General features: G+C 46.8%; 1 protein-coding gene across 1 annotated transcript in view; it reads left to right on the forward strand.

The window, feature by feature from the left end:
- APCDD1 (APC down-regulated 1) overlaps positions 1–25,968 on the forward strand; it is a 33,972-nt gene extending 8,004 nt beyond the window's left edge. The window contains exons 2-5 of the mRNA XM_040632732.1: positions 7,795–7,978; positions 10,956–11,487; positions 22,114–22,435; positions 23,875–25,968. Of these exons, the coding sequence (XP_040488666.1) occupies positions 7,795–7,978; positions 10,956–11,487; positions 22,114–22,435; positions 23,875–24,326 (1,490 nt within the window). The 3' untranslated portion in view covers positions 24,327–25,968. The remainder of the gene's footprint in view (positions 1–7,794; positions 7,979–10,955; positions 11,488–22,113; positions 22,436–23,874) is intronic.
- Positions 25,969–27,151: the final 1,183 nt, after the last annotated feature.

Consider the following 27,151-nt stretch of genomic DNA (forward strand, 5'->3'; position numbering starts at 1 on the left):
ACAGCTTTGTAGTACAGCTTGAAATCCGGCAATGTGATGCCCCCAGCTTTGTTTTTCCTTTTCAACAATTCCTTGGAGATTCGGGGCCTTTTCTGGTTCCACACAAATTTAAGGGCTGTTTGTTCCAATTCTTTGAAAAATGTCATTGCTATTTTGATTCATTGGCATTGAAAGTGTAGATTGCTCTGGGTAGCATAGACATTTTAACTATGTTTATTCTTCCAATCCATGAGCATGGAATATTTTTCCATCTTTTTGTGTCTTCTTCAATGTCTTTCAAAAGGGATTTGTAGTTTCTAGAATATAGATCCTTTACGTCTCTGGTTAAGTTAATTCCGAGATAACGTATGATTTTTGGTGCTATTGTAAATGGAGAACTTCCATACTGTTTTCCAGAGTTCCTGCAACATTTTTTATTCCCACCAAAAGTGTAAGAGGATTGCCCCTTTTCCACATCCTCGCCAACATCTGTTGTTTCTTGTTTTTCTAAATTTAGCCATTGTGACAGGTGTGAGGTGGTTTGTCACTGTGGTTTTGATTTGTATTTCCCTAATGCTGCATGATGTTGAGCATTTTTTTGTGTGTTTCTTGTCCTTTCTTTTATTGATGTGGTGTGTTGCATGATTGATTTGTGGATGTTTAATCACCACTGCATCCCAGGAATAAATCCCACTTGATCATGAAGAATAATCCTTTTAATGTAGTGCTGGATCCTATTAGCTAGTATATTGGTGAGAATTTTTGCATCCTTGTTCATCCTGGATATGAGTCTGTAATTCTTCTTTTTTTGGGGGGGCCTTTTTGGGTGGTTTTGGGATCAATGTAATGCTGGCCTCATAGAAGGAGTTTGGAAGTTTTCATTCCATTTCTATATTGTGAAATAGTTTCAGAAGAAAAGGTATTAATTCTTTAAATGTTTGGTAGAATTCCCCTGGGAAGCCATCCAGACCTGGACTCTTGTTTTCTGGGACATTTTTAATTACTGATTCATTTTGTTTGATGGTTATGGGTCTTTTCAGGTCTTTTGTTTTTTCCTGTTTTAGTTTCTGTAGTTCATGTTTGTAGGAATGCGTCCATTTCTTCCAGATTGCCTAATTTGTTTGCATGTAATTGTTCACGATAACAAGATCCTAGCTAATAGAATCCAGCAGTACATTAAAAGGAATATCCATCAAGACCAAGTGGGATTCATACCTGGGATACAAGGGTGATTCAACATTCACAAATCGATCAGTTTGCAGCAACATGGACGGGACTGGAGGAGATTATGCTAAGTGAGATAAGTCAAGCAGGGAAAGACAATTATCATATGGTTTCACTCATTTATGGAACATAAGAAATAGCAGGAAGATTGGTAGGGAGGGGAAGGGAAGAATGAAGGGGGGGTAAACAGAAGGGAGAATGAACCATGAGAGACTGTAGACTCTGGGAGACAGTGGTTTTAGGGAGGGCACGTATTGCATGGAGCACTGGGTGTTATACGCAAATAATGAATCATGGAACATTACATCAAAAACTAAGGATATACTGTGTGGTGACTAATATAACATAATAAAAAATTATTATAAAATAAAAAATAAAAATTTTAAACTAAAAAGAAAAATGCCCTTGAGCCACTTTGGGAACCTGAATCGTCAAAGAACGAATGATCATAAATGTCAACTGCATTCCACATACAATGGCAGAATTTTTAACAGCCAGCTGTTGTGATTAGTCGACATTTCCAGTAACATAGGTAGTCCAATTAAATGGGGTTTTTAAAAAGTTATTATATATAACAAGCAGATTTATTATAAATAATAGGGATACTCAGCAGCTATTCTAAAAGTTGCCACCCCTGAGTACTGCATTACTAAGTATCAGGATGACGGATTTACACAATTTAAGATTAAAGTGTGACATATAAATATTTTGCACAAATTTCTTTTCAGATGTAGTGCTAAATTAGTATTTGTTCCTACTTTCCTCTCTCCCTCCCTTCCTCTCTCTTTCCTCTCTTTGACTCTAACTTCTTATATACCTTCTCCACAACATGCAAAAGATGTACTGGACAAAAAACTCGGAGACTAGGAAAGAGATTTACTGCTATTTGTCCAGAGTGGTTCCCATCTCTTATCTTTTTCATTTATTCAGGCTAAAATGATATGCTGAGCCATCATCATAGAAGCTTCAGAATGGATCTTCCTGTTTCCCATCTGCTTCCCATACTTCCGAAAATGGGAAAAGTGATCTTCCCAAAATGGAATTCCTATTGTGCTGTTCCACCGCTTAACACCTTTTGGTTTCTCTTCACCTTTCCAGTGAAATTCACACTCAGTATGCTATGAGGCACTCTTGATCATGGCCCTGCCTCTCTTCTTCTGCTCTTTTGTTGTGGGCCACCCTGTGGTCACCCCACCCTGAGCCCGGCCCTCGTTCCTCCTATGTGAACCCTTCCTGTCTACCTCTTTATGTTTGGATATGCTGTATACTCTGCCCAGATCACTTCCATTCAGCATTGAAGGCATGGTTGCCCCTCCATGAACCCTCCAAGGATGAATTCAGAGTCTGCTCTCTCTGTCTTATGAGTCCCTCTACAAGCCCACTTAGGGTGGTTTCTGGCCCAGCTGAGACTCTCTCAGGGCATAATGTTTGTAGCTTCCATACCTAGACAAAGCCTGGCCCTTCAGAACCTTTCTGATGGTTTGGATAAATGAGTTGCTAGTTTCAGTCCCAAATTGGAGTTGACATAATCTGAGCAACACAGGGAACACAGGTGTCCCTGGGTTGACCAGAAGCCTAAGGCTGGTTTCCCTGGAGGTCACACCATGGGTGATCCTAAGATGGATGGGTGGGGGATAAGGAAAACTGTTAACCTTGACCTCTTCTGCAGCTAGACTTGGTGCTTCAAATGACCTTTTAATTCTGAAAACCATTTCATAGAAGTAGCACTCATGAGAAGGCCGACCAGAGTTTCCACACCAGACAAACCAAGTAAATATTGGAGACCACTGTTGGCAATTGACTGCAGACCTAAGAGACAAGTTTCTCCAACTGTACAGCAGCTCCGGCTTTCACTTGATGCATTTAATTTTGTTCCCGCCAAGGTGATGGGTACTCGAAGGGCAAAGATAGAAAGAGAACCAATCCCATTTTTTTCTATCCTAAAAATATAGTTATCGGCCTTAAGTGCAAACCCTAAACTCACTGTACGCTGAAGAGCTGTGCTAGCTGTGGAGTTCTTCTCCACCTGGCTGCTCGTGCTGCCATTCTTCTGCCCTGACAGCCTTGCCATGTCTGTGGCCTTTGCTTGTTGTGTGATAAGAGCGATGGCCAAGTGGAGATTTGTCTCTAGAAACCCGAGTGACATAGTGATCTTTTGCCTGCTTTTGAATGATTGGCATATTGGTGGTTCTGGGATTTTTTTTCTTCCACCCCTGGTTAAAAAGCATCACTGTAGGCTCCCTTCCTGTGTGACTGGCCTTATGAACGACCCATGCAAATTTTGACCACCACTCCCTCTTCCTCTGCCTTTGAACTCCCAGCTGCCTTCCCAGAACCCTCCTTCATCATCTCCACCCTTGTTCTTTGACATTCAGGCCAATGAGTCCTTGAGAGCCTCAAGGTCAGAAAAACTTTTCTTCATTCTTCTTCATGCTTCCAGCTCCTAAAATATACAAAGTAAGAGTGAATAGGTATTTGTTAAACTGAGTAGAACTTGTCAACAACCACAGAGTCCAGCGCTTTGGGTCCCACCCTCTTCTGCATCAGGGTCACCAGTTAACTTTGTCGGGGAGCTCTGTGTCTTTCTGTATTCTGAGCTCTCTGTCATTCTCAGAGCAAAGAGTGAGCCTGGCTCTGGCTGACTTTTACCGTTATTTTAACTCTGCTGTTAGTTAGGAAGGACTTTTTGAGGGCAGTCTAAAAGCCTATCATTATTTAAAATAATAACACACTTAATGAGAACTGTTTCTGTGCTAAGGGAGACAGTCTCAGTGAATCCTGACACCAACCCTAAGAGACAGGTCATGTTATCCCCTCCTTACAGTTGAGTAGACTGAAGCTTGGAGAGGTTAAGTCATTTGTTTCAGGTCACTACGCTAATGGTGTGTTTCATCGATTGAAAGATACACATTTTTCCCCCATTTTAAGATCTCTGCAGTGGATGTGTATCTTATGATCGATGGGGGTCCAAGTCCCTGTTAACCTGCAGGCACCAGTCGTATGGGGTGATGCAGACTATGCCTGTGTGAATCTGGATGCGCAGCTCATACCGTCATCACATCACTTCCTTTATGTGGCCGCTTGTTATTCTATGTCTGTGGATTAATTGCAAATAGGTCGGTTTTGAAAATAGAGTACATGTTTGAGCCACGCGTGTTACTTATTTTCCCCATAACTCTCATAAATTTCACTCTTCAAAATCAGCATGTCCTCATAACAGAGCAGTGGAGTGTGAGTTTGACATCAGTAAGGCAGATATTTATCACTGGAAGAATAAACTGCGATTCTGTATTTTCTCACATAGCAACAGTCAATTACATGGAAAGGAAGATACCCACAAAAAGATGTGGCTGTGTTTGTGTTTTGCTGTTGAGATACATGCAAAGCAAACACATTACCTGTCACACATGAAGCGTTGCAACTGAAGGCAAGAAACAGTCACATCTCTTTGAACAGATAAAAGCAATGTCAGAGCAGTGGGGCGCTGCTGTGCAGGATTCAGGGGGACCGCAGGACCATTGTGCAGGCATGGTGTCATCATCGAACTGCAAGTGTTTTTGCCACTGGGAGTAAAATAATGATGCATCTTAACAATCCTTGAAGGCTTGGATTCAATGAAATCCTTTAAGTGGCAGATCCAATTTCAGACTCATGCAGCCTAGCTCCAGAGACTTCTCCCATATCTACTATCTTCCCGGCTTTTATTATCTTTACGGAAAAGCAGTTGCAAAGGGGTTTACAAATCAATTTTTAGAACATAGCTTGGTTGATAGGGAGATGATGGTTCTTTACCACAAGCTCAGTGTCACATTTAAAGCAGACTCTTCCCCAACTCCCAATGCTTCATAACTTGAATTAAAATCTGTTTTCAGTTAGCCACATTATAACTGATCACACTGGCAGTTGACCCACCAGACAGCAAGCTGTAGTGTCTTTCATTTCTTGATGGCATTCAGGAACTGCTTCCCATCATCAAGATAATTACAACTCTTGGGATTGGTAGAGGTCCATAGTACCCCCTCTCCCTCCTCTAGTTCACAGCCAACCGAGAGATCAACAGAGGTCTTAGACAAATGGGGATGAAAACATGAGAACTGTGATAAATACTCAATCAGAAGCCACAGTATAGACAGATATCCATGGTAGGATTGCTAACAGGTCACCCCTGAATTTTTCAGCCTTTCCACCTGGCCTAGTGCCACAGCCAAACAACTGGAGAGTCGAGCGCTTACTACATGGCAGGGGTAGGCACTGATCACAATGCATGTGCACTTGGCCCTTGAACAACACAGCTTTGAACTGTGCGGGTCCTCTTACATGTGGATTTTTTTTTTCGATAGAGTACAGTACTGTAAGTGTATTTTCTGTTCCTTACAATTTTCTTGATAACATTTTCTTTTCTCTAGCTTACTTTATTGTAAGAATACAGTATATAACACATATAACATGTTGTTCAAGGGTGAACTGTATTTTGTAAAGAGGCCAGTTTGGCAGACAGAGACGAATAGTGTAGTCACACACACACACCTGTTTTCATCCTGCACATAGCTTCACTGGGGAGGGTTGAATGAGGAATGGGGAGAGAATACCCAGAAGTAAACTCTTCCTTCCTCCGTGGAAGCAGGGGCCACTGGTAGGAAGGGCCTCACTGAACCACCATGAGCCCATGAACACTGACACCACCAGACGTGGATTTCGGAGTTTCAGTGTTTTTCTCATTCTTGCTGGGATCCGAATCACCTGGTTGGGCTAAGCAGGGTTGGTGGTGAGGTTGCATTTCATTTGAACGCAGCACCATCATCTCATTTTAGAATCTCTTTTCACGCTTTTTATTTAGTTGAATGATACCCATAGATGTCTCTGCCTCATTGCCTTTCGCTTTATCTAAGATCCATAGGAGCAGTCCAAGGTTGCAGCTCTAGCCTGAGGCCAGCATTTGCTCAGAGGAAAAGCCCAGAGTTCCCACATGTCTACTCAGTACCAAAGACTTTCAACAAAAGATTAGTTCAGCCCTCTGAGTCATGGCAAATATCTGAATAGTTTACAAATACCTGAATGTTAGCAACATATGGGTCTGCAGTTTCTCCAGTAGATTTTCATTATGTTGTTCTAAGTCACCATGTTCTGGGTCTAACTTTTTATTCTTAGACGATCCCTCATAAGCCCTGGTTTCTCTATAAAGTTTTATATATTTCTCTCTATATATATTTACATATTTTTTATATATTTATATAAAATATATAAATATATATATTTCTCTCTATAAAGTATATATATTTGCCTCTTCATACTATAGTTCTGATGGGTGCACTTTGTGTATATTTTTATTTTATTGTCTATTTGTCTAGGGTTTTTTGTTTTTATTTTATTTTTTTATTTTTTATTTTTTTGGTTAACAGTGCTGAATACTTAGTAGGTCCACAATAAAGACGTATTGATGTGTTAATTACTTCAGGAGTGAACCTCGAAAAGAAAGAGTAGGCTTTCAGATTATAACTCAGCTGGCCATGCTTTATTCTGAACAGGGGCTGGAGGGTTATTTTGCATGTTTAAGTGTCTGCCAACCTAAACTGATTATACTGAAGATGAACTTAGTCCTAATATACCTTTACCTGTGAAAAATAAAAATACGTAGTCTTCCTGTAGTTATTCTTAATTTAGAACCCTATATTAGCACAGCCTTTGTGGGTGTGAGGGGCTAGAGTGGGAACGTTATTGGGGGAAAATGTCCCCCACTTCCCCCACCAAAGGGGGATCTATGACTTGTGCCCTACTGATGGGCAGCCCTGTAGACTGTGTCCATCCAAGAAATGGAGAGAACCCAAAGATGCATGGCTTGGTGGGAACAGCTGGGAGCCAAGCCAGGGAGCAGGTGTCAGGAGCCCTCTGAGTTATTCCTGGGCCTTTCTCCACTCCAACAGAATTCCCCTTCCACTGAGGCTGGTCTCCATGTTCTTCCCCCTCCTCACCTCAATGTGTCACTGCATGAGTCCACCCTTCTGCTGACCCCTTTCTTACCCCTCCCTTGGGTGGCTTTGGAACATATTCACTTCTCTCTTCAGCCCGTTACGTTCACTTGTCTGCACTGTAAGCTGCTCACTTAGATGGACCATTTTATTTGCCGTTGCCCAGATGCACGGATTTGAGCTCAGGCTTTGCCAGGAACTAGCTAAGAGACCTCCCAAGAGTCCGTGTTGTCTCTGTGGGCCTCCGCTCTCCCAGCTTTCCCACCCGGGAAATGGTCTCCCAGGACGCATCTGCCTTTGAAATGTGAACTCCAGGAGAGCAGAGACAGTGATAAGCCTGGTGGGGTAGGAGTGCATTTCCTACTTGCAGTGATTTCTTTTTTTTTTTTTAATAATTTTTAAAAGATTTTATTTATTTGAGAGAGAGGGGGAGAGAGAGAACAGGAGCAGAGGGGAGGGGCTGAGCGAGGAGCCTGAGATCATGACCTGAGCCAAAGACACTTAACCAACCGAGCCACCCAGGTGCCCCCCATTTGCAGTGATTTCTTTCCGAAGAGGCAGTTCCTCAGCCTGACTCCTGTCTGCTGCGAGCTCTCCTTTCAGCAAACTTCCCCTTTTCTTCCAGGGCTGGGAGAGGGTTCTGCCCTCCTTCATCCAGACAGCAGATCCCATCCCAGGTCCTTAGAGAAAAGTGCCTGGAGGGCTTTCAAGGAATCACAGTGCCATCACATGCTCAAACATCTCCACAATGGTGCAAGGATCACCGTGCAGATGCCACCAGCGATCGAAGGCCACTGGGTGTCCACTGGGTAAGAGGGTCGGGGGCTGGACCTAGGGGGGGAGGTGGGAGGGAACCAGAGAGCACGCGGCTGTGAAGGCCTTCCTTGGGGCTTCTCAGATGCACAGAGACTACCCTATCTGCAATGATGCAGGTGTTATCTAAGTTCTAACTAAAAACCAAGCAACACTTTGAAACTCTGGTCAGTAAAGAGCCAGAGCTAAGGACTGTAGGAATGTTAGCTAAAGCAGAGATGATGTACCACTGTTAACCACAGGCTGTGAGTGAATGGGTCCTTGTTTACCGACTCTGTGGGACCACGCATGTATAAAAAGAAACCATTAGCAAGTGAAATTAGGAGTCTGTGTTTCACCGACCCTGAAACATGACTTGCAAGCTTCTGAGGGTCTAAATATTCTAGCCATATTCTGGTAATTTAATATATGGCTTCAGGGTTGTAAGAGTAAGTGAAAGGTACTTAAACTACCTCTGCTAGCCAGGGCGTAGTTCTTGGACTGTTTTCCAGGCTACAGAGCTGAGATTTATCCCAGTTTGAGCTCTGGCTTATCTTCCATTAGAGCTTTTAAAAATAGCCGAGAGGCAGACCTGCAATTTTTCCCCTACCGATTAAATTGTTGAGAATTAACAAGGCTCACTCTGGGATCTGATCACTTTTCCCTTGCAGCCTCCAGGTACCTTGGGGAGGGATCAAATGCACACAGAGAAGAGAAAAAAGGAATTTTTATAAGATGATGAAGACCCAGAGGTGGTGTTTTTTTTTCCCCTAAAGATGGGGTTTCTTAAAATAACCACATGATAAATATTTGCACAATCTTAATGTGGTGTACTTTTAAATAATTTATCATTTTATTTAAACACATATTTATTGAGTGTACAAATATTTACTGTGTGCCCAGCACTATTCTAGGTCTTGTGTATATAGCAGTGAACAAAACAAGACATAGTCCCTGTCTTCAGGAATTTTACAAATAAACATACAAAGAAGTAGTATGAAGAGGGAAAAAAACAACAGGTGCTAAAGGAGAATACCAGGGGCCTTATTTTAGGACAGGGGTGGGGTCAGGAAAGGCTACCAGAGGAAAGGACACTTGAGCTGGGATGTCCTTAGCTGTGCAAAGACCCAGGGAAGTGCTTTCCATCTGGAAGAACTAGCAAAGACTGGGTTGGAGAAGCAACTGACCTGGAGTCCTTGTAGCAGGGAAGTAGTAAACCTGGGCATAGGTACCTTGGGGCGGGGGGGCACAGCTTCAGATGAGGCTGCCGGGGAGGGCGGGACCAGCTCCAGGACAGGTCTGGCCAGATTGGGGTTAAAGTTAAGAGAACTGGACCGTCATTGGTCACTGAAGAGTTTGCAGCAAGGACCATGTTTAAGACATGATCCAGCTTTCACAGGAGGAACTCGGGCTGCAGTGTGGCAAATGGGTGGTAGAAAAAGTGAGAGGAGGATGATCAATGAAAAGATGGTTGCAACAGGTGCATCCAGAGGTGACGAGGCCTAGGTGAGGGGGTGGCGGGACTTGGCATGCATTGAGCCCTGAGGCCAGGCAGCACACCATCAGTGCCCTTATAAACAGACCTCAATCACCGCTCACGTGGCATAGGGCCTTCTTCGCAGGGGGAGGACCTTTGCGGCTCCTCTCAAGCCTTCTCTGCAGAGCACTGGGCTCGGAGTTCCACTGAGTGCGTTCTGTGCATGCGCCCTCACTGGACTTCCGCTGACAGCCTTTCCCAGAGGCAGGTGCCTGCTTGGAGTGATGTTTACCTTTCATCAGTGTGTTAACTGAAAACCGGAAGTGTTAGCAGTTTTGAGAAGAACAGGTCTTTGGGATTTCCGTTCCACTGTTTGATTTAGCCAGCCTGAGTCTGCTCAAACCATAATTATTGTAAATTATACATAGTAAATATGATATATATATATATATATATAAAACATACAATGTATGTATATATGATATATTGAGTTTTGATATTGTTATATAATATCACAGACTTGAGCAGAGTTATGGGCCAAGCCTGATGGGTGTAAGTCATGATGTAACTGAGATTCTGTTCTAGTGGGCACTTACAGAGGTCGGATTCTTCGGCGGATATGCTGAGGAAGCCCTCCAGCATTTCCCTGGTGTGGGCTGGGCTGCAGAGATAGGAACTGGCCACAGGTGGGGCAGTGATCAGTTCCTACCACCCATGTGAGCCCTGTGGGCCTAGTCCAAGTATTTCTGGCCAAGAAATCTAGCATTGATTTAAAGCCACAGCCAAAAACCATTTTGTCATTGTCGTTTTGTCAGTCAGCACAAACAAAAGGAACCCTTACTTCTGTTCCGTTAGCTTTGCTTTCACTAATGGACCCTTTTCCCCAGTAGAGGGAAGATTAATTTTCACTGGACGGGAGGGTGAATTTCCACTTGCCCCTAAGTGATTTCTCACCAGACTAGATTCCATTTCAGGACGACAGACACCCAACGCCTGCCTGCTATAGACAGGGTCCATACAACAGAAGTGCTCAGGGACCCACTGTTTTGGGCTCGCATAAGGAGACTTCCTTTACAGGCCGGCACTACTCTCTCCCTTCTTCCCACCGGAAGGACGCTTCTCTGTAGTTAGGCCCCCGTGGAAGTGAGAACGGCAGGTCTGGGCGCTCTTAGCTTGTTCATAGAACGAATAAAGACTGGAGTAGAGAGATAGGAACACAGCCTGGAGCCAGACTGCCCAGATTCAAGGTCTGGCTTTTCTGGCTGGTTCTGTGGCCTGGGGGCACTTTCCCTAATCTCTCATGCCTTGGTTTCTCTAGCTGTAAAACAGAAACAATACCTCCTTCACTCCTGGGTTGTTGTAAGGATTCAATACCTTGGTTTCTATGAAGGCACAGAACAGCGTCTGGCCCAGAATAAACTTTTGTTATTATTACCATAATTTCTTGACACTGTAACGAATCTGCTCCTCAGTGCCTTTGGGCTTGAAAATGTCTTCCTTCCCCATTTCTCCTTCAGCTGTGAAGTGAGGTCAGGCCCAGAGTTCATCACAAGGTCCTACAGATTCTACCACAATAACACCTTCAAGGCCTACCAGTTCTATTATGGTGGCAACCGGTGCACGAGCCCCACCTACACCCTCGTCATCCGGGGCAAGGTGCGCCTGCGCCAGGCCTCCTGGATCATCCGCGGGGGCACTGAGGCTGACTACCAGCTGCACAACGTGCAGGTCGTCTGCCACACAGAGGCTGTCGCTGAGAGGCTCAGCCAGCTGGTGAACCGCACGTGCCCGGGCTTCGTGCCTCCTGGGGGCCCCTGGGTGCAGGACGTGCCCTACGACCTGTGGCGGGAAGAAAATGGCTGCGAGTGCACCAAGGCCGTGAACTTCGCCATGCACGAGCTGCAGCTCATCCGTGTGGAGAAGCAGTACCTCCAGCACAACCTGGACCGCCTGGTGGAGGAGCTCTTCCTCGGGGACATCCACACTGACGCCTCACAGAGGATGTTTTACCGGCCGTCCAGTTACCAGCCCCCCCTGCAGAATGCCAAGGTAACACCCCCTCCCCCCACGCACACACATGCAGCTGACTGTACTCAGGGCCTGCGGCCTGTTCTTTATTAAGTAAGATAAGCAACCCGTAGGGAGGCAGTGGGGTCCAAAGGGACCCAGTGTCATGGAGGACGTGGTGGAGGGCTGCCCACGGAGGGACACACAGCAGAGTCAGGACACCTGGCTGGGCCACCAATTTGCTCTGCAATGAGGGGGTATGGTTTTCCTCATGACATGGGTGATGGCAGGAGGCTTGTTGGTGTGCTAGGGGCCCTGGGGTGGTGGTTCTAGAATATTCTTAAGGCTCTTCTCAGCTCTAACACTCCATGAACATCTTTGATTTGGAGAGGAAAGAATAAAGGAAGTTCGGAGATGTTAGAACCACACTTGGGACAGATGCCGGACCAGGAGTGATCCCAACCCTGGAGGAGAGGGAGAGGTGCCTGAGGGGAACGGGGAACGTGACAGTGCTATTGTAGGCTGTGCCTATTGTCTCCCACCCACACTACTGCTTTCAGTCTTCACAACGACCCCCTGAGTCAGATATTGCCACCCTCTTAGACAGAAAGGAGAGGTAGCGGAGACTCAAGGGGCTGTCTTTTGCCCAAGGTCACCCAGGTAGTGAGGTTCTGCTTTGGAACTTGAACCCAGACCTCCTTCTGCAGACCCCACATTCTTTCCATTCAAGTAAGTGAAATGTAAAGTCACTGTGATCACAAGGGAGGACGGAGGGGGGCAGGAAACAATTAAAACCTTATAATGGTCTTCTCTTGAATGATAGTCCAGTAATTATATTTGGAATTCACAAAGCATTTCCTTCCCATGGGCTCAGAATCCGTGTCAGCCTGTAACACGATCTTCCACCGCAGAAGCTGGGGAAGCTTGAGGCAGGGAGGGGCGTGCAGGGAGGTGGTCAAGGGAGATTTCTCCAGTGCCTCCCCCCACTGGCATCAGATTGGCTTCTGTGGAATCCTCTCTAGAAAAATAACTCTAAATGAGGGGCCCCATTTGACTTTTATTTGATAGTTTATTCATTTTTTTAATCCTTTTTTTTCTTAGTCCTTTGAGCTTATTTATGACTTGTGGAGATATCCCAGAGTACTTCCCCTGCCAAAGACCACTCGGTGTTATCTTCTGTTTATCTGTGTTATTGTGAGCTCCTGTAATGAAAGTCGCCTTTATTATAATTGTGGGAAATCTGCTGAGGAAGCCCACTTGGCCGAGGCTGCTTCCTCTAGATGCGCCTCACCAGGGTCGGTCCCCATGTGTGAGGCGAAGCCAGGCCGAGGGCCCTGGGCCCCAGACCCAGCCCTCCCTGGGCTCACAGAATGACTCCGAGCGCCAAACGGGAGTCAGCCCCCCCTTATCCCGCCCTGAGGTTCCAGGTGCGTGGAGGAGGAAGAGGGGAGTTAGGGCAGTGAGGGAGAGGGTGGCCTTTCTTGCTTGCCTCCATCCCAGTGTCTGCCTGGGATTCCCCAGGCTTTCTCAGGAGAGGGGAGAGCAGAGGAGCTGAAGCTCCACCCATTCCACACATCATACAAAGGCATCAAGAGGACAATGGGCCATAGGTGGCATCTAGGCAACGGTGTGCTTTGCGGGGGGACAGATAGGAATCATGAGCTCCCCGTCCCATCGTGGGACCCTTCCAGACAGAAGCGTTGTCTAGAGTCAGTGCTGAACCCTGCAGCTGAACAACTTCTCTTGAAACCTCTGGTGTGCGAGAGCAGCGGGGTAAAGGAGCTTTTCGTCTGAACATTTGGCTGCCTCTGAGTACAGTCTAGCCAACTTTCAAATTATCTCTGGTAATGGGAGGTAAGAATGTCATGAATAAAACTGGCCCACAGATAATCCAGAAACTTTATGTCAGCCAAGAGCGCCAACCCTGTCCCACCCTGAACCTTTAGGAAGATCTGCTCAGCACGCAGTCCTTTTTGTGCCCACTTGCCCTCGTGCAGAGACACTAATAGACAGCGAACAGCCAAGAGACAGGAGCAGTGAGGCAGGGATCTGAGTGAGAAGGAGGCAGTCCGAGGGAGGAGGCTGAATTTCTGCAGGAGAGCGCAGGTGCAGTCCCGGAGCTGCCTGGGCTGGAGTCTGGCCACTCTCCCATCCACACCTGACCTTGGGCTGGGTTTTTGCACACACTCAGGTTCAGATTCCTTTTCCTCAACTGCAGACGCCCACGGAGGCAGGTTTTAGGACTGAAAAGAAAAAAGAATTAACCATGACATCTTTCTTTCCTCAGCTCCGTTCCCTCACTCTTAGCTTACTGCTGTTACTTCTGGTGGCACACCCCATCAGGAGGCCCGATAGGTAAAATCAGTATTCGTAGACCTGCAGCTCTGGAAGATTCTCTCCCACTCCCTCCCCGGGCCTATAGGAGGCATTTCTCCTGCTGTCAGTCCATTCACTGAACAGAGCCTGTCTGTTGCGAGAGCAAAGGCACACACTTGTTGTTCCTGGAGGAAAAATGTCTTGACTGTGAGTTGTTACCATTGGCGTGAGGACTAAGGATGATAGTTGTAAGGCTGACCTTAGAATTTTTATGAACAAAAAAGTGGGAGATGTGGTTTTTTTATTTTTTAATTTTTTTTCTTTTTAACACCGTCTGGATAAATTGGCGAGAATATGGACTTTGGAGGTGGTATCCAATCCTGGAATCCACTTCTGTGGCCATCAGCTGTGTGTGTTGGTGGTGTCATCTGACCTCTGGGAGGCTTGATTTTTCTTCTGTAAAGTGGTAAGAATATAAAAATCGACTGGATTAGTGCCTGCCATCTGGAAAGGACCCTTCACCGAAGTTCCCTTCTCCTCACCCATGGAGTAGGTAGCCCTTCTGGGCACGTGTCTCCTGGAGGGATGACAATGACAGTGACATTGACCGGGAATAGCATAAAGAGTATGATACCATTGTGTGAAACTCAGAATGAAAGAAGAATAAGACGAACTTACAAAGACAGTATTTCTGGAAGGGTACACGGGATACGTAACAATTGCCTCTGAGGAAGGGAACAATTGGGGGACAGTTGACCGACGCTTATCACTGTATACCTTTTTTGTACCTTTTGCACCTTGTGCCATGATCTTGTATTATCCAAACAGAGTAACCATGAAAAATTAAAATAAATTTCGGAAGCTAGGGCTCTGAGGCTCAGAAGAGTGCCGCAGCCACTGCTGGAGCTGGTGGCAGGGCTGGGAGGAGGACCCAGGCGGGCGTCCAGGGCCGGTGTGCACTGCCCTCCGCTTCCGCTGCCAGCCCGCATGGCCACGGGCGTCCTTCGAAGGCCAGTGAGGTCTGCGTGGCTCTGGGAGCTGAAAGGGCCCGTTCTTCTCTTGTTGTCCCTGGCATTGAACGTCTTGGCCCGCAGCATGCCGCCGGGTCCTCAGGAAGCTTTTAGATCCTTCCCCAGGACAGCTATGAGAAGGAAGAAGCAGGCTTCACCATTGGTGCCTTTCCAGACTGGGCGCAGGCAGAGCCCCAGGTGCTCCCTGCCCGCTGGCCAGTGGCAGGTCGCCTCACCCGCTGGGAATGGGAAGGAGGAAGGAGGAGGGCTGGGAGCGCATCCGGAGAGACCACACTCCCCCCTGCCACCCGCCTCTTTGAACTCTTTGCCTCCCCTAATTGCCGGTCCATAGAGACCTGGCTGAAAATTAGTTTAAATGCTAAATTGAGTTTGAAACCACTAGTCTCAGCCCCTCTGGAAACGCGACACCATGTAAAAATAGAAACTTTAAATCAACTTGTTTTTCTAAGCTTTATACAGCTTTGCTGTGAGGTTCAGAGTCCTTTGGCAAATATATCGCGTTTGAAGAGAATCAGGTGTGCTGGGAGGATTCTTTCGGGATGAAATTGGCTGCTATTCACTGCGAAAAATCAAGACCACATAAAATACCCCTGAAAGAAGATGCTTTCCCTCAATTGAGTTTAACATCAGGGCAGCCATCACCCTCTGCCTAGATTTTTGTGCAGTTGAAGGGTTAGTGAGCTGAATTCTTTCAGTGGTAGAATCAAATAGTAATTAAAAGCAAATGATCACCCGGGTTGTTGGAAATGCCAGAGCCTCAGGATCAGACTTGTAAGCAAATGGAATTGGTCTTTCTCCAAAATCCTGCACCGATTTAGCCACAGGGTCATAAATCAAAGGGGTTGTCTAAAACCAGACAACTTTCCCCAAGCCGTGCATCTCAAATATTCTGCCCCAGCGCATTCACGGCACATCTGAGGAAGACAGGCACCGAAGTGTTTTCAAGAGTAGCTGAGCACTGAAAATGAAGAAGGTGATACTCATGTGCTTTCTCTCTTAAATTCTGTAGAAATCTCTAGACTGTGAACGAGCATTTCTTTCTGAGGAAGCTGGCTTTTCGGAGCCTTTTCACAGTCTGTGAGAAATACAGATGAACTTTGAGACTCTCTGACATCTGTGACATCCAAGGGACTGTGGACCAGGTGGCCACGGGCAGCACATTTTTCAGCCCAGCCCCAGGAGGTGGCTCTGCCACACGGAGGGGGCCCTGCCTCAGGCATGTGCTTGGCGGGGCTCCCAGGTGGCTGGGTGAGTGGGTGTCACAGGACTAACGGCAGAAGGAGCTGGGAAAGGAAGGTGGTTGTGGAAGAATTCGCCTTCCTTCTCTTTCTGCTGCTGGAGGGAAAGGAGGTTTGTGGAGGTGACAGGGAATGGAAGAGGTGGGAGAGGACCGGGGAGTTCAAGGAGTCATGACCTAAAAAGCCCATCTTACATCAAGGATGAATCCTAAAGAAAAGTGTGACCCTGCTTGCCCGGTCTGGGTGTTTACTATAGAGCAGCAAATGGTACACATTGGATGATGGGGTCTTGACCTGGAAAGGATTGCCTGCGTGGACCTCTGATTGGGCCAAAGTGTGAAGTGTCTTGCAGTCGATTGCTGACAGCCACTTTTTTTGCAGGAACAGTTGGTTATATTTCTTGATTCCAGAGTATTTCAGCAGATAAACAGACACGCAAGGTTGCTTTATTTAAGGAGTTAGCCGACCAGGAAATACTTGTTGTCAGGGACAGTATAAGTGGTAAACAGTTCATCCCTTAAAAGGCAAGAGAGCCCAAGGACGGAGTGAGAGCCTGGGCGTGCCGGAAATCAACTGTTCAGAAAGTCTGGAGCAGACCCGTAGTGTGCAGAGGTGCTGGGTCAGCATTGGGGGGAGCGTGGAGGAGGGGGAGAGGGCCAGACCCGGGGGGCTTCCGGATTTACAGCAGAGTTAATGTCATTATTAAAATGAATCTACTTTATTGAAATGAATTTAAATTGATAGGAGTGGAAGAAACAATCAAACAAGTAAAAACATCAATCAGAAATTTTTTTCCATAACCATTCTTAAAGTCCTTTGTTTTAAAGAACTGGCCTCTCGTAGCCGTTCCTATCTGGCCGTTGAGTCTGTACACAGTGTGTGTACAGGCAAGGTGGAAGCAAGCTTATCTTTGTTGTGATTTACTAATGTTTTGTAAACTGGAAAGGCCTTTGTGAGCTAACTTGTTGGATTCTAAACTTCTTAGAAAACCTCTTTCTAGAAAATGAAGGGCTGCTCCCAGGGACCCCACCCCCACCCAAGTGCCCCTTTTTAACTCCAGGGCAGTGTTGAGTTGACTTTTGTGTCACTAAACGGTCAGGAGATAAATGTGAAGCCTGAGATGTTGGCAGCCCACCGTTCTTGTGTCCTTCCATCATCCTTTCATCCCCTGTCCCTTCATGGCCAGCCACCTTCAGCGGCTCCTAAAGCTAGTGTTTGAGACACACAGCAGGTGTGACCAAGGCTATTCCACTTCCTCCTGAAAGTGCAATCATCATGACCCATTGAGGTCATCAGAATGAGCCCAAGTTCATAAACTCCTGGAACTCCAGATCTGAAAAGCACCCCGAGAGGCCCATTCCACAAGGCGGTCAGCTCTCATCATTTGCGATGACCGCTGGCCTACTATATTCATATTGTTAAATAGCCAGTGACAGCATTCTAGCAATCACTCTGCCACTCGTGAGCCTTCATCATACCTGCCGCGCTCCCCCAGACGTCATGGGAACTAGGAAAAAGGGAGCGTACTCTGGTCTTGACCTCTAAGAGCTTGACGAAGTTCTTCCCCAGTGAAATGGAGAGGCCCCCAGAAGGCTGTATGTGTAGGAATACCTGGAGCAGAATATAATCAAATGCATGGAGAATTGCAGTGTAAAAAAAAAAAAAAAGGTTTTCGGCTTCAGTCACTGGCAGGTTTCTTCCTGAGACACATGAATATGTTTTTTATCCCATGGAAGAAAACTCTGTGAAAGGAAGTTTCCATCATCTGTTCCAATTTCTCCTCCTCCTCGGGCAAAACTTTTAGCCCAAGAAATGTTGCATTCATGTTGCTTCTCTAGTTGGTCTCTTCACGGCAAGATGATATCAAGTAATTTCTTCCATTCTGGGAAGATACTGGAAACAAGTGGATACTCTCAGCAAATGTTGTTGACGAACCACCTCTCCAGAAATAAATGTTGGCAGGGAAAGGAGAGAGCCTGAAGAATCCCTATCAGTCATCAGCCAGAGAAGACCTTTTCTAGGGACCAGAGTCCTTGATAGGGAGACATCTGTTCTCAGCCTTAGGGCCAGGCTGGGGCCAGGGGATAGCACTCAGCAAGCCCCAAGACCAAATTATGTTCCAGACTCTACCTTGGCTTGTAAAATCATCTGGGCCATGTTATTCTATCTCTCTGTGCCTTGTTGGCCTCATCTGTAAAGTGTACCCATGGTCTCTTTGAGAGGTTGTAAGCTAAGGGCATGGTGCACTTGAACTTCCTTAGACTCACATGGCTTGTATGTGCAAGATGTGGGTAGCTGACGTGTTGTCAGGGCGCCAGGCAGGAATCAGAACGCAGAGTGGGCAAAACCCCACTCTTTGCCTATAACATTGAGCACTTACGAAGTTAGAGGTTGATTTTTCATTTTTAGAATGAGTTTGATTGTTTTCTTTTAGGAAATTACATGGCGATCTTTTTTTCTCCCCTCCTCCTTCAGAATTAAAGCTTTTTATAGTTGGTGTAAAGAGTAGCAACAAGGAAACACATTCTGGTCCCTCTGCTTTAACCTTCAGATCTTCCATGTGTAGAAACTCTAACTTTAAAGTAGCCCTTTCTAAGATTCAGGGAGGGACCGAGGTAGAAGCCCAAGGGGAGAGCCCACAAAAGGATAGCTTCTTAGAATCGTGTATCAGAGCATGGACCAAAAAAGAGAGGAATTTCATAAAGCAAATGATATTTCAGAGTACACATCATTCTTAATGTCAAAAAACTCTTCCCATTTGTTCTTTTTGAAAAGCTGCTGTTTATTTTTTTTAAGATTTTATTTATTTGAGAGAAAGCAAGAGAGAGAGAGTGCACAAGCAGGGGGAAAAGCAGGCAGAAGAAGAAGCAGACACCCTGCTGAGCAGGGAGCCTGATGTGGGCTCCATTCCAGGACTCCAGGATCATGACCTGAGCTGAAGGCAGGCACTTAACTGACTGAGCCACCCAGGCACCCCGAAAAGCTGCTGTTTAAGAAAAGCATCCCCCAAAAAAGAAACTTTAGAGCCAGTATATAGGCCTTAATTTCTGCTTCTGCATAATTGTTCCTATAGGTCTTTTGAGTTTTATTCAAGCCAAGGATGGTGGGAATTAAGAGCACAAATTAGATTTATTCAAAATCTGTCAAATATAACAGGTTTCTCCCTTATCTAACCGTGGCTAAAACTGTCCACTTGGTGACAGTATCCACAGAGAGGCCAAAAATCCCACCCATGTTTATGACATCTTGGTTTCTTCATGCCTGCTCAAGAGTTGTTATAATAGGCTACTAGGTAATTCAACAATAACAAGAAAAACAACCCTATTAAAAAATGGGCAAAGGACTTGAATAGACATGTCTCCAGAGAAGATATACAAGTAGCCCATAAGCACATGAAAAGATGCTCAATCATTAGGGAAATGCAAATCAGAGCCACAGTGTGATACCACACCATACCCATTGGCTATTATCAAAAAGAGAAAAAAATAATTGTTGGCAAGGATGTGGAAAAATCAGAACCCTTGTGCAGTGTGGGTGGGAATGTAAAATGGTGCAGCTGCTGTGGAAACAGTATGGTGGTGGTTCCTCCAAAAGTTAAACATCGAATTATGGTATGATCCAGAAATTTCACTTCTGAGTGTATGCCCGAAAGACCTGAAAGTGGGGTCTGAAATAGATTGTACGCCTGTCTGTGCTCGTAGCGTCGTTCTTCACAGTAGCCAAAAAAATGGAGAGTTCATCAGGGGATGAATGGATAAACAAAATGTGGTGCATACACACATGGAAATATTATTCAGCCTTGAAACGAGAGGAAATTCTGACCCAGGCTACAACATGCACGAACCTTGAGGACATTATGCTAAGTGAAATAAGCTGGTCACAAAAAGGACCGATTCAGTGTGCTTTCACTTCTGCGAGGTCCCTAGGGTAGACAACTCCATAGAGACAGAAAGTAGAATGGGCTCGATTGAAAGAATGGGGAGTTGGTGTCTATTGGGCACACAGTTTCAGTTTGGGAAGATGGAAAAAGTTCTAGAAATGGACAGTGGTGGCAGTTGCTCAACAGTGTGAATGTGCTTATTAGCACCACTGAACTATGCACTTAAAATGGTTAAGATGGTAAGTTTTATGTCATGTATATTTTACCACAATAAAAAAATGGGAATTTGGCAAGACCAGTACCTAAGGGCCAGCTTCCTCCTACTCTGTCCCTAAATTCTCACAGACCCAGCTGATGGATAGCAAGCTTCCCCTGCTTGTGGCTTGCTTTTCTCTGCTGACAAACAGAAATGATTCAGCCAGGTCCCCATCGCCAAGGTCAGGCCTCTGTGCCATTGTTCTTAACAGCATCACAGGACTCCACACGCTACCACGGCACCCCCTCCTCTCACCGAGCCTGTTCCTGTTCCGACGGAAGAGCACTGGATCCCTGATGTTATGCAGCAGCTCTAGTGAGAATGAAGACCTCTATTCTCCCAGCGTCCTCTTCCCCATCCGAGAAGCTTTCTGGGAGGTTGCCGAATTGAGATTGGTATTTGAGGAGACAAATCTTGTCAGGGAAGGAGACTCCTGTCTTAGAATGGCCAGAAATGAAGTGGCCACAAATGATGTTTCTAAATCCCCAAATTACAGATAGCAAACCCATTTGTGCACTGCTGGTGGGCAGTCTCTGGCCACCTCTGCTTGTTGGAGGGTTTCTCAGCCACAGCCCCAGACAGCCAGTCGTTGTCCGGGGACCGTGGGAGTGTTCTAAAGGGGACACTCAGGGAGACAGCCCCTGAAAGACAGAGCTGCAGCTATCTTGCACTAATTAAATGGCTTAAAGCTATAAAGCAGGAAGCAAATTAAAAGCCTATAAACCTTCTAACCTGGGGGCCGGCAGACATAAATGGATGACAGGTGTGCAGACTGTCTTTGCGGAGGCCTCCTTTATGCCCCCCTTTGAAAGGACCCCTGCTTTTCTACACAGCTCCCTTTGTCGTCCCAGCAATTGGAAGGCTGTCCTTTTTTTTTTTTTTTTAGTTTTGTGTGTCTCATAATTGTTTTTAAAAGTGAAAAAAAATCTAATTGTAAAATACACGTAACATTTCCATCTTAGCCGTTTGAGGTGTCCAGTTCAGTGGCATTAAGTACATTCACACTATTGTGTGACCATCTCCCCCATCCACCCACACAACTTTTTCATCTTCCTGACCTGAAGCTGTGTCCCCATTAAACAGGAACTCCCCGTCCCCCCTCCCCTAGCCCCTGGCCACCACGATTCTACTTTCTGTCTCTGAATTTGATCACTGTGGGTCCCTCATAGAAGTGGGATTGGGATCGTACCAATTGGGATTTGTCCTTTGGTGACTAATTTCACTTAGCATCATGTCGTCAGGGTTCATCTGTGTTGCAGCTCAGAATTTCTTTCCTTTTTCAAGATTGAATAATCTTTCATTGTATGTGTGGACCACACCTTGTTTGTCCATTCACCCGTTGATGGATACGGGTTGTTGTCATCATTTGGCCGTGTGAATACACTGCTAGAAACATGGATGAGTAGCTGGCTCTTCAAGACCTTGCGTCCTTTGGACATAAACTAGAGGAGGAATTGCAGGATCGTATGGGAGTTCTTTTCCTCAGCCGCTGCACCATTTTATCTTCCCACCAGCAGTGCACACAGGTTCCAGTCCCCCCCAACCCCATCCTTGTCCACACTGTTCTTTTCAGATTTTTTTCATAGCAGCCATCCAGCGGGTATGAGGTGATGCTAGCCTTGCCAAAGTCAAGTGTCTGGGACATGTGATAGGATTCTAAAGAGAGTATACATCCCAGCTGAAATATTTAGACAAGTCCCTGATGTCAGCCAAACACACATGTGCACTTCTCAGCCCCCACTTGCACACACACACACACACACCCTACCACAGTCCCATCCGTGCCCAAGGGCATAGCTCCAGGTACCTCTTGGGTCCCCAGGTAACAAGTGACGGTGCCCTTGGGGCCCTGCCCAATCCCACTGGTGAGCCTCATGTGAAGGGAGCGTATGTGCGCTGCTCTGTGATAAAGACAAAGGTCTCTCCGCGTGTGTTTCTTGTCCCCAGAACCACGACCACGCCTGCATCGCCTGCCGCATCATCCACAGGTCAGATGAACACCGCCCGCCCCTCCTGCCCCCCAAGGCTGACCTGACCGTCGGCCTGCACGGCGAGTGGGTGAGCCAGCGCTGCGAGGTGCGGCCCGAGGTCCTCTTCCTCACGCGCCACTTCATCTTCCATGACAACAATAACACCTGGGAAGGGCATTACTACCACTACTCCGACCCTGTCTGCAAGCACCCCACCTTCTCCATCTACGCCAAGGGCCGCTACAGCCGGGGAGTGCACTCCTCCAGGGTCATGGGAGGCACGGAGTTTGTGTTCAAAGGTAGGGCTCCTGCCTCGACTCCCACAGTAACAGCCCAGTGGGTGAAAAACTGAGCGGTTTGGGGACTTTTTGTCCAGGCAGAGCCTGAGGGAAAGGGCTTTTTTTTTTTTTTCCCCCTGGGAGAGATGTTGGGGGAGAAATTAGGGAGTCCTTTCTGCTTCAAGGTCATCATTCACATCAGCCTTCAAGGTTCCCCTGTGCTCAGGATGGGGCCAACAGGGGTGGCTGAGCCTGTGGGCCACAGTGCGGGAGGGCCCACACTGCTATGCACGGTGTCAGATGTAGCCAGGGAGCATGTGACGAGGGGTGAAGCCTCACGTCTGCACGTTTCCTGCTTGTGCACAGCTCAGGGTGATTCTGACCTGCCCCTGTGATAACATACATTGCACTTACTTGCTGCATTCAGTGTGCTTTCTGGCGTGGGCACTAAAGAGCAGGTGCTAGTTACAGCTCAGGTGCTCAGCATTGTCCTTTCCAGCGCTGGGTTTGTCATGCACTCGAAAGTTGTCCTGTGCCTGGAGCTCTGGGAGATTTGGGATTTGTAATGATTACCTAACTGAGGAGCAGAAGGGGTGAAATTCACCAGTCTGGGATCAGCAAGGGAGGTCTCATGGCCTCTTTTTCTAGAATTTCTTTTTACGTTTCTGTATCTTGTTAAGATGGTGTCAGTCATGTCACAGACAAATAAAAGAGAGGTGATCCAGATGCTGGGTGTGACCCCTTCTAGGATAGCATCCCATGGTTCAGTCTATTTAATATGAAGTATTTCTGCTAACCCAGATAAGTCCTAGGGCATCTTAATCATCCACTTAGGAAGGAAGATTTTCTCCAGGAAGGATGGACCTTTGCTAGATGTGGCCAAGAGAACAGGCATCTTGGTCTGATTCCACCCTGAGGCTGTCGTGGTGCGCATAAAGTCCCCTGGGGTCCTTCAGAAACAGCCCTCTGTACATGCTGGGATTTTTATTTAATGTATTCACTCATATTTTTCTTGCCTGCAGCTTAATTCATTTTAGATGCCTGATATATGGGCCAGTAAGAATTTGCAAGACTGCTAACTAATATAGGCATTCAACACCAAAACTATTGAAAAGCCTCAAAACTTTTTCACAAAAACAAAATTCCAGTTTGTGTTGAATATTGTGTCAATGCCAAAGAGTCAGTGTCACCAAGGGCAACTCCTCGGAGACATTCTGTGTGACAGTTTGAGTTCACAGTGACAGGCAGTCGGCTGCAGCGTGGGCTCCGCATTTATACGCCAAGTGAGGTCTCCCTGCAGTATGTTTGGGGTGATGGCCCTGCACATCAGCACGCTGAACACTGCACTGGGGGTGCTTCTGTGCTGGCTGCGACCGGTAGGTGGCTGTGCAGCCGGAGTGTTTTGTGCACCCCACGCCCCCCACCCCCTGAGTCACCGACCTGTCCTCTCTCCTTCGCAGTGAACCACATGAAGGTCACCCCCATGGACGCGGCCACGGCCTCACTCCTCAACGTCTTCAACGGGAACGAGTGTGGGGCCGAGGGCTCCTGGCAGGTGGGCGTCCAGCAGGACGTGACACACACCAACGGCTGCGTGGCGCTGGGGATCAAACTACCTCACACCGAATATGAGATCTTCAAAATGGAGCAGGATGCCCGTGGCCGCTATCTGCTCTTCAACGGCCAGAGGCCCAGCGACGGGTCCAGTCCAGACAGGCCCGAGAAGAGAGCCACCTCCTACCAGATGCCCCTAGTCCAGTGTGCGTCCTCCGCGCCCAGAGCCGAGGACTTCTCCGAGGACCACCGAGGTCACCAGTACAGGAGCTGGGCTCCCGGGCGGAGCGCTTGTCCCCTGCTCCTTGCTGCGCTCGCCGGCCTTTTGACTCTACCGCACTGGAACGTCCTCAGATAGAAGTTTTTAAAAAGCTATATTTTTCCAAACCAGGATTCCTTACAATTGACAGATTTTCTTTACAAAAAAGAAAGGGCGCTACTTCTTGTGATGCACTTGAACGCCCCAGAACTGTGGCTCCTTTTCTGCTGCCCGGCCCCCTCCCTCCCAGCCTGAGTCCTGAGCAGCGCTGTTTGAAGTTTCTGCTTTGAACTCTGGCCAGTGGGATCCCAGGCCCGGGCGCCTGCTCAACAGTAATTGCACTTTAAGACCGCAGAGAGTGTCGAGCTAGTGTGTTTGGTAGAGGGGGCAGGGTGATGGCTAAGCCCTCTTCTGTTCTTCCTCGGAATCATTATTCTGTTTCTGAGTTTCATGTAGACAAATCAGGCTCCTGCTTTTCCTGCCACTGTTCCGCGGACGCTTCCTGTCCTCCCCTGAAGCTGTGTAGTGACCTGGAATCCAGTGCAGAGTTGGTTTGGGACTGTCATCAAGACACCTTTTCTAAGAAGAGACTTGAGTGTAGATACGTATATAGGGAAAGACACGGGCTTCAGCTTAACCATCCTGACAGCCTTAATGCAAAAGAAGGAGGGAATCACAGCTTTGAAATGTTGAGTGGAAAAGTATCTGTAATTAAAGTTTCAACATAATTTAAACTACTGTTGTTTTAACTTGTGGGGAAAGGAGACTTGGTGAAATGCTGGTTTCTGGGTGGTTGCCGAATGCACGCTGCCTGATGACTGTTCAGCTGACAAGGGTGATCGAGCAGATACCAAAAGCAGTGCACACAGGACCAGCGATGCACGGGACGGTGACAGTGCGTTAAAGGCCACCTGAGTGGTTAAAAAGTGCCTGTTCATTCCACAGTTTCCTCTTCGTGGGACCCTTGTCCTGGCTCATGCTGTGTCTGGTTAGGGGTGAGCCATGGAGCCTCGCTTGGCCACCTCAGCCACCTTCAATGATGACTATTCAGAGACCATGCTTTGCTGTTCAGGGGCCCGGCTGTTCAAAGAGAGTGTAGTGGGGGCATCCTCACCGGGGCTGCACTAGACGCTCAATATGTGTGAGACCCACGCTTTGGGAAAAGCCGCCTTATCACCGGATGTGCCGGATTGACTCAGTTTCTGTCCTGCTGTTGCCTTTGCTCTGTGGCTCACAGGGTCTCAGGGTCACCTTCTGGAGAGTCTGTGAGCTTCTTCCTCACAGATGTTGGGAGGGGGCATGAGTCATGTCTTCCCATTCCTTTGGATCATTACAGATGGTGCTATCTGAACACCAAGTGCTGTGGCCAATAGAGCCCGATGGAGGGAAATAGCAGGTCACCGAAAGCCTGGATGGAACCAGAGTGAGCACGGAAACCACAGTCGAGGTCAAGAGTCATACTTATATTTAAAAATTAACTTTATGAAATGCTGTAGCATTCAGTGTGGTGATAAGTTATAAGGATAGCATGGAGTACCAAAGTGCTTTATCTTTAGAATATATTTTAAGTCGTGGTGCACACTGAGGGGGTTTATTCGGATGAAATACTAACTTAATGTCTGCCAAGTTTAATAAACAAAGATGTCAAAAATACTCCCACAGAATTCATTTTACCTGTGGATCTATTTAATTAGCACTAATGCTATCTTTAAAGGATATAATAAAATTATGTGAAAAACTGTGTTCACTGCTAAAGAATACGTCAGCGATTTGCCATAAAAGTGACTAGATTTATAGCCATTTAATTCACAGGCACTCACCTAGGCTTAGATATTCACACTTTTTAAAAAGTACACCACACACACATACATGCACACATGTGTCCAGACATATAGGTATTAACATGAATATAATGTATGTGTATGTATATGTCTTAGGACAACATGACATTCCTGGGGTCGCATCACTTTCTGACACACTATACATCATTACAGAGAACGGCCAGTGTAATTTACTCACAAATACTCAGCACAATGAGATGTATGCCTGTGGCTTGCTGTATCACGTATATCACATCTTGTCTCGGTTATGTCATATTAACGCAAATAAGGGTCCGTAAGTCAGTGGCAGGTAGCTCCCCTTGTAAATGCTGGGTTTGGTGAAAGAAGTAAGTACATAAAGGATGGCTCTTCTCGACTTCCCGGCCTGGAACTAGACTTCCTCTCTTCCTGGGTAGTAGGTTGATGATGGTCAGGGTCAGAAAGTTGTTTCTTCGGCAAATCCTGTCAACTCCAGGGGGACCTGGACTCAGAAAGGAGCTTCCTGGAGCCCCCAGTCACCCAGTATGGAACAAAGGTAATTTGTGCAGACATGACAAATCTGGTCATCTGCGTAGATGCCTAGCGTCTGTGACTTCCAGGTGGTGGTGTCCCTCCTGCCATCCTGAACAGTCTGTCAAGGCATCCTGGTGCTGTGGCAGCCCACTCGGGTAACTCTCAGCAGCACCCAGCACCCAGGATCCCTGCACGAGAGGCTAGGACTCAGGGCATCCTCGACAGGGCTTCACACACACTTGTAAAAATGACTGGACCGTAAGACCTGTGGTTCCTGGTTGAAGGGAAAGCTTTCAAAAGAATAGAAGAGATTCTCCATCCCAACTCCTTAAATAGGTCTTGAAAACACAGATGATGTCCAAAGCAGTCCACACACACACTGCAATGTTTCATTTTAAAATGGTAAACCCCCCTCCCATCCGTATGACTTATCAGGCGATGGCAATGGAGTGCGGCAACCAACAGATAGCATCTAACTGGGCATTTCTGGACACGTCCTCAAAGGAAAATGCGGAGCATCCCGAGGTGGCATTAGGGGAGCAGGGATGGGTGGACATACACGGAGAGGGGGCCCACTCTGAACAGAGAATT

Source organism: Ursus maritimus, unplaced genomic scaffold, assembly GCF_017311325.1.
Source record: "Ursus maritimus isolate PB19 unplaced genomic scaffold, ASM1731132v1 scaffold_18, whole genome shotgun sequence".
Lineage (NCBI taxonomy): Eukaryota > Metazoa > Chordata > Mammalia > Carnivora > Ursidae > Ursus > Ursus maritimus.